The sequence below is a fragment of the Bos taurus genome, chromosome 3 (genome assembly GCF_002263795.3).
Source record: "Bos taurus isolate L1 Dominette 01449 registration number 42190680 breed Hereford chromosome 3, ARS-UCD2.0, whole genome shotgun sequence".
In the NCBI taxonomy this organism is placed as follows: Eukaryota; Metazoa; Chordata; class Mammalia; order Artiodactyla; family Bovidae; genus Bos; species Bos taurus.
Genome location: NC_037330.1, coordinates 17256414 through 17264187, shown reverse-complemented (window position 1 = coordinate 17264187; position 7774 = coordinate 17256414). Strand labels below are relative to the sequence as shown.

General features: G+C 49.1%; 1 protein-coding gene across 1 annotated transcript; it reads left to right on the top strand.

The window, feature by feature from the left end:
* The first annotated feature begins 786 nt into the window (after window positions 1-786).
* Window positions 787-2695, top strand: PRR9 (proline rich 9). Its single transcript, XM_002686024.6, has 2 exons — window positions 787-865; window positions 1550-2695. The coding sequence occupies exon 2, from the start codon at window positions 1570-1572 to the stop codon at window positions 1918-1920; it is 351 nt and encodes a 116-aa protein (XP_002686070.2). The 5' UTR covers window positions 787-865; window positions 1550-1569; the 3' UTR covers window positions 1921-2695.
* Window positions 2696-7774: the final 5079 nt, after the last annotated feature.

The following is a 7774-nucleotide window of genomic DNA, read 5'->3' as shown; positions in this document are numbered from 1 at the left end:
GATTTAAAGTAGAGCAAACTGGGTGTGCTTGCTTTGCAACTTTTCCTTTCATCCCTCTAACTTTTATTAACCTGAGTTCTAATAAAAGTTTTTCCAGAAGGCAAAGTGACAGATCCTTGGTCCATCCTGTTTTCTTGGTCACTATGAAAACTCTGAGAAGCTAACTCCACTCTTAGAAGTGTCATAAATCAAGGTTGAGAAGATGAAGATTATCTGCCTTCTCCCTTCTTTTTCTTCCCCTCCACCCTACTTTACAACCCGAGTGACAAATGACTCCAATTTCCCTCCAGATCTCCTTTCAAAAAATCACTCTCTGCAGGAGGCCGTAGGTTGTCTGTCAATTTGGGCCCTATCTTCCTCGTGTCCAAAGGAGTGTGACTTTGAAGAAGGATCTAGTAGAAAGGACTGAAAGGGTCCATATGTCCCTTGACCCAGACAGACTTCAGACTTTAGGCATACATTTTTACATGGCTGAAGATGAGATGAGCAAGGCGGATCTTATCTCACCACATCCTGAACCAGTTTGGGCAGACAAGGGACCCAGTCCTAGTTCTGAGGCTGAGATAACGTTTTATGAACATTCTTTTGCGGCTGCCTCTAATGAGAGAGATCTGATGGGAGCCCCTCCCTGCTGAGGTATGGTGAGGACCCAGAGGCCAAAAGAGAGGCTGATTAACAGGCATCCCAAGCAATGACTCAAACCATGGGCAATTTCAGACGAAGCTCGTTATGGTGACTCCACAATTAAGACCTCAGCCCACGTGGCCAGTCAGTCTTGCAGGAGGCTGGACCAAGCACTGTATAAAAGTCCTACCAGCCTGGGCTCCTCCATCCACATCCTTTGTAGAAGCTTCTAGAAGATCAGGTAAGTGGGGACATCTGTGCCCTCTCTCTCACTTTCAGTTCTGTCTCTGGGAGACTACTATTCTCTTCCTCCACTGGACTGTACTTTCTATTGATTTTTTGAAGTGATTTGCCACTTCTTAGGGCTTCCCAGGTGGCTAATTGAAGAGTCTGCCTGCCAATGTAGGAGATGCAGGAATCATGGGTTCAGTCCCTGGGTGGGGAAGATCCACTGGAGGATGCAATGGCAACCCACTCCAGTATTTTTTGCCTGGAGAATCCTATGGACAGAGGATCCTGGTGGGCTACAGTCCATGGGGGTCACAAAGAGTCAGACACAACTGAGGATGCACACACCACACCATTTCTCACGCTTCTCACACCATTCTATGTATTCGACCTAGTTCCTTGCAACTCAATTTCAAAAGGATTAGTCAAATAGAATAGAAAGAAAAGATCTATAGGGGGACTGGAGTTTGAGGGTTGGGGGCTATAGATATTGACAAAAGCTGTGAGAATATCCTCAACCAGGAGATGGGCGTCAGAAAGAGCTGAAGAAGGGATAGAAAGAGAAAGGAATAAAAACCAGCAGAGAAATGAATTCTTAGGGTTAATAACCATTTATTCCCCATTCCCCTCTCTCAGACCTTCATTTTCAGCCTTTTATGGTTAATGTATATATTTTCAAAGCTTATGTTTGTTTCAGGTCCTGCCAATCATCCTAGGATGTCCTTCAATGAGCAGCAGTGCAAACAGCCATGTGTGCCTCCTCCATGTCTTCAAAAGACCCAAGAGCAGTGCCAGGCAAAGGCTGAGGAGGTGTGCCTCCCCCCATGCCAGGACCCCTGCCAAGAGAAGTGCCCAACGAAAGTTCAAGAGGTGTGTGTCCCTCAGTGTCAGGCATTAAGCCAAGACAACTGCCCACAACAAAGCCAAGACCCATGTCTCCCTCTGTGTCCAGACCAATGTCCATCTCAGTGCACGGAGCCCTGCCAGGAGTTATCTCAGACAAAATGTGTGGAGGTTTGCCCACAGAAAATCCAGGAGAAGTGCTTACCCCCTGGCAAGGGGAAGTAGGTGCTCATAAGGCTATGTGGGGGTCCAGAAGATGGTCCCAACCCCAGCCCACATCATGGTGACCTTTTCTTATGGGTACCTCTGTGTGCACCCTGCTATCGCCTCCTGGCTTCCTCAGGACTTGGTCTGTGTCTCTGAAGACAGTTCTCTCCGTATTTCCTCAACCTCTGTGAATACATATGGTTGTCAACAATCTATTAGAAGGTCTTAGCTGTCGGAATGGTGTGGTTATCAAGGAAGACCACAGAAGCCCAGCTCAGCTCCCTTGGGGCAAAAATTCACCCTACCCTGGGTGTGTAACAGCCAAGGATGCCTCCATTCATCTTTCAGAATGTCAACCTCTCACTTGAGTCTCAAAACAAACTGAATTTTGATGGACTTTGCACCAATCACCACCACCACCACCAGAAGTGAGGAGAAGAAGTTGGTGGTGTTGCAAAACTAAAAAACGGGATAATTTTGTATCTGTATCCCAAAACAATGACAGAAAGTGATTAGATGTTGAAATGTTGGCTTTGTTTTAAAAAATGAAACTAAATGAAATGTAAATGGTTGATTCCAAATAGCAAATAAGGAAAGATGTGATTAGATGTTTGGGGTCCTGGTGATTGATCTTTGTGCCTCATTGTTGACCTGCTTTAGGCCCTTAATTTCTGCCTTGTACACTCTTTAGAGATGGATTTGTGACTGTGTGGTGCAGGCTGCTGTCCTCCAGATTCTTTGCCTTCTTCTCCCTGGTGAAGGTAAAATGCAGAATAAAGCTGATTGTAAAACATTCCTGACTTGATGTGTGCTCATTCCTGCTGTTCTTGTGATGATCATTTTCTCCTTTTTTGACAAGTCTCAAATAGGAATAAAAAACAGCACTCCAAGATGTACAGAACAGCCATGCTGAAAGAGGCCTCCTTAAGGGGTACCCAGACCATCCCACTCCCATCCACAACATATCATAGGTCCACCCATGCCCATATTTCATGCCTGAGAAAATCCAGCTGAGACTGGGACTTCAACACTTCAGGTCCAGGATTCTTTCCACAACAGCATCTTTCCTCTCTGACCCTTGCTTTCCAGAGGAAAGGACTAATATGGGAGGAGGGGCCTTCAATGGAAGAGCCATGATACCCACAAGCATAGCATCCCTCTCTGAAGGAAAACCCAGGTGTGCTTCTAAGATGAACACAAACTTGAGGGCCAGAACTGTGTGCCCTATCATCTGGCCAGGTTTCAGAAAAGCCAGACAGCCTGGTTCACCTCCCTGCACCCTGTTACTGCCCCCATTTTATGGAGGAAACACAAGGCTGTGAGCTCTGGGTTTGCACCAAAGGGCTGAGGAGACTCCAGACTTATAGGCGAGAATCAATGGTGGCTTCTCAGCTGTGCCTGGAGGTCTGACCTGGGCCCTGAGACTTGAGTCAAGGGCCAGGCTCCTGAGGGCTAAAGGGACTCCTCCTTCATCCTCAGGGACCCCCTCCTCCTCAGCCTGTATGGCTATGCCCCCATGGACAGCCTGGCCAGCCCCTCCCTATAGGCTGTGTGAAACCTGAGGCCTCAGCTGTTTGGCTGAACTGGGGTCTTCCAGCAGCTGGGATCACCGAAGGTCTCAGTCTGAGATTTTTCTAAGGTGAGAAAGAACTGGAGGGTGACCCGAGGGAGATTTCAAGTGGCAACATGGAGCCCTCAGACACTCACTGAGTCTACAGGTGGCAAGTGCCAGGACCTGCAATCTACGCACATTCTCTACAGGAATCCTGACAGCAGGTGGAGTATATTGCCCCTTTGTTAAGGAACCAGTCTGGCTTCACAAAGCTAGCAAGTGGTGAAGTCAGCATTCTAACCAGAGTTTCTCTTGACTTCAGAACAGACTCTTACTTGCATGAGGAAATTGTGCATGGCACACAGACAAGATTTCCAGAAGCTGTGTTATTCTCATTCATGCATTCATCCGCCTATCATTTGCTCACTGATCACCTACCAAGTGCTGAAGATCCAAGCAGGCAGCATCCCCACATAGGGCTAGAGAGCTGTCTTTCCACAAGGCACGTGTGCCAAGGGACACGTTACAAAACCTCCCGCACATATCAAGCCCCTGAACATCTCCAGAGGTCTGAATCAGTTCTCTTGCCTCTTTGCCTGCTTGGACTAAGTTTTCTCTTCCATTTTCCAACTGTGGAATAAGCCAGCTGCTCCACAGTGACCAGATGGCTCAGCAGATAAAGAATCCACCTGCAGTGCAGGAGACACAGGAGACACAGTTTCAATCCCTGTGTCAGGAAGATCCTCTGGAGCAGACAACGGCAACCCACTTCAGTATTCTCGCCTGGGAAATCCCGTGGGCAGAGGAGCTTGACAGGCTACAGTCCATCCAGTAGCAAAGAGTCAGACACGCTTGACACGATTGAGAGACAAACACTTTCCGCAACACTTTCCCCAGGGCCCCAGCTTGCAAGGAGAGCCTTGCCAGTAGTGCAGCTTCTGACTGGGCTGAGGAGGCTCAGGGACATTCCTCTAACCTGGCTCAAGCCCAGGGAATGTCTTTGATCTCTGGCACTAAAAGCGTGTACAGAATCGAGTCCAAGATCAGATGCTCAGGTGCTGAGCGGAAGCATGAGGCGGATGAGCAGGGAGAGTCCAGCAATATCAGAGAGAGGACAACCCGCTGATTACAGGGGAGGCCTCAGCAGATGGGGGAGACAAACCTGCAGATGGCAGATAGGGGAGCAGACATCAGGGAGCCAGCAGGCCCTCATCAAGCTCTGTCATGGGAACTGCCACACCAGGCTCCTGCTCATAGAACTCTGCCCAGCCCTCCCTGCACTGCTGCGATGCGGGCTGAGGCCCCAGTGACACAGACCCAGGCCATGGAGACAGCCAGGACCAAGCCCCACAGCAACCACACTTCCCCAGCTGTTTGCATCTGAGGTGAAGCCTTTCAGAAAGGGGTCGGGGGAGGGGATCACCAGGGAGATTCCCAGATGCTACAAGTCCTAGTTGACAGTTGTTAAAGAACCAAACATGAATGCCGTAGGCTTTTTGTTTTTGTTAAGTTCTTACTGAATTTGTTACAATACTGCTTCTTGGCTGCATTTTTTGGCCATGAGACGTGTGGGATCTTATCTCTCCTACCAGGGATTGAACCCACACCCGCTGCGTTGGAAGGTGAAGTCCAAACCACTGGCCAGCCACAGAAGTCCCTGAGTGCCATGGTTTTAATATACCCCTCCACCACAACACCCACAGCCACATAACCAGAACTAAAGCTACCCTGATTTCCCCCAAAGTGTTGACTTCTGACCATTAGCAAACTTAAGCTTTCCTCCTGTCAGCATGATCTCATAGTTTCCCAGCCAATCAGCTACAGAAGAGTAGTTTTGGGTGGTACTATTACCCAAACAGAGTAATTCCACATAGCACTGTTACCACCGCAGGCTTCTGGTGGCCAATCATGATAAACAGCAATGTACTTCCTTACTTTAGAAACTGAGCTGTAACCCTCAATTTCTCAGAGTCTTGCCATTTTCAGCTTGAAGCCTTTCCAGTTCTATAAACTGTTCTTCTGTACAATTAATAATCTTTTACATTTTCCCCCAACTTGGTTTTCATTTTTGACTCAGTTAACTCAGTATGTGGCACATGTGGCCCCATGGGCTCCGGGTACCAAGAGAAGAAGCTGCAAAGTGTCAGGAGCACACAGGAGGTTGGTGGGGTTCACCCCCCCCCCTCAGGTAACTGTTTGTGGAGAACCGCCCTGTGCAGGAGGGAGGGGGCCGCGTGACGGAGCAGCAGCCTGAAGACTCTCACTTCAGTGAATATTGAAATCTATTTAGTCCAGAGAAGACACTGCCCAGAGGAGCAGGATAGTGGTGCTCAAGTATTTTAAGTGACTTTGTGAGGAAGGAAATGGATTTCTATGAGGTTACAAAGGATGGAGTTGGAACCAATGGACAGAAATTACAAATTTGGGTTCAGTTTAGTTATTTAGTTACTTTCTGCCACTGTGAAAGTGAAGTCGCTCAGTCGTGTCCGACTCCTTGCGATCCCATGGACTGTAGCCTACGAGGCTCCTCCATCTATGGGATTTTTCAGGCAAGAATACTGGAGTGGGTTGCCATTTCCTTCTCCAGGAGATCCTCCCAAACCAGAGATTGAACCCAGGTGTCCCACATTATAGGCAGATGCTTTACCCAGCTTTCATATAATGAGATCTGCTTGCTGGCAAGAGGAGCTGCCTTTGGACTTGCCATGCTTCCACAAATTGGAGGTGTGCAACTAGGGAGGGATAACTACTGTGAGAGCCATGCTTCCTTCCACCTGTCCAGTGCTGAGACTCACCTCACTCATCTAACTGTCCTGGGCAAAGTGGGGATCAGCGGGCAGAGGAGCCTAAGGGGACAGGGAGACTCAGGAGATCTGACCCTGAGGTCAGGAGACAGAGGAAATTACTCTGGCCTCTAATATACCCCCAGAGGCCCTTTGGGGACCCAAACTTCTGGGGAACAGCAGAGTGTGGACCACAGCTTGAAGCAAAAGGAAAGGAGAACAGGTAAGTGATAGGAGGTGGCTCCCCCAAATTTAGGACTTTTAAAATATGGATTGGGGCCCAAACACTTCAGCCCTGAGTGGCACCTCACAGTAATTCCTCACTGCCTTCCAAATCCAGTCTCCCCAGCCAGGGTTTAGCACACCTCTCTTCCCTTTATTCCTTACTATTTGGCTTTCTGGAGCTTCTTTCTCTCCCAGGCCAGCATGGTGCATCTGCTCCAGTCATACGTGCACCTAACAACCATCGAAGCCTCCTTTCCACTCGTACCTGCCTCTCTCCAACCCAGGATTCCCCCACGGCTTGTGTCTGTAAACCTATGCATTTCAAGCTCACCTCCTCCAGGAAGCCTTCCATGATGTCAAGTCTACTTCCTAAATGTACAGGGAGACTTCTGCAACACTTCAGCCTGGGCGCCATGTGCCCACACTGGTCCCTAGGGCTCTGTGGCCCCTTGCAGCTGCCTGGCATGTGACTGGCCTCTATCTCCTGTCAGTGTGAGAGCCCTGGATGATGGCCAATGAGCCTAGCTGTGTTCTTTGCCTCTCTTCACTGGACCAACCACACAGAGGTCTTAGGCACTGTCAGAGTCATCCAACCACCATGTCCTTTGAGGCAGAGATGAAAGAGGCTTCTTTTATTGTTAGGGTGACCAAAATCATCCTGGCTGTCCTGGAACTGAGGAGGTTGCCAAGATGCAGGACTTTGGTGTTAACATTAGGAAAGTCTCCCAGGAACCAAGACAAGCTGATCACCCTAACCAGGTACCTGCATGTACAAGACACACTGTCTAATGATACAGGAGTGTAGATGCAGAGCAGATAGGACTCCCTGTGTTGGAGAAGTTCACAGACAAAGCTGGGAATAGGAAAACCTCCCAGAAAAACTGCAAGCCCAGACAACTTAGTGTCTACTGCCTGCCCACCCCTCTCTCTGGCCCTACGGGGTGTGTGCATGTGTTGGATAGGGGACACTACACCAACAGGCAGTTGCCCAGGCCAGGCCTGGATAAACACAAACTGGCAGGTCCTGGCTCAGAGAAGTAGTACAGTTAGGGGGTATCCCATATCTTCCCACTCCATCCCCACTACCATCATTACCCCAGGACGTCTCAGTCAATGTAAAACAGGTCTGGACTTGCCCACTCCTCTTCCTTCTCTCCCACAGACACTGACCTCACACCTGAAAATGGCTAGAAGTAAAGGCAGGCAGGCTGGCAGGGCCATCTAACCTGAAGTTCCCCATCTCTCCTCCTCTCCAGCAGTCTCTGCCCTCCTTTAGAAGTCCCTTTCTCTTCCCAACAGCACCATCTACTGG

Bases quoted from the DNA above. Each gene is read 5' to 3' on its own strand.
- PRR9 (XM_002686024.6), top strand. From the start codon at position 1,570: ATGTCCTTCAATGAGCAGCAGTGCAAACAGCCATGTGTGCCTCCTCCA.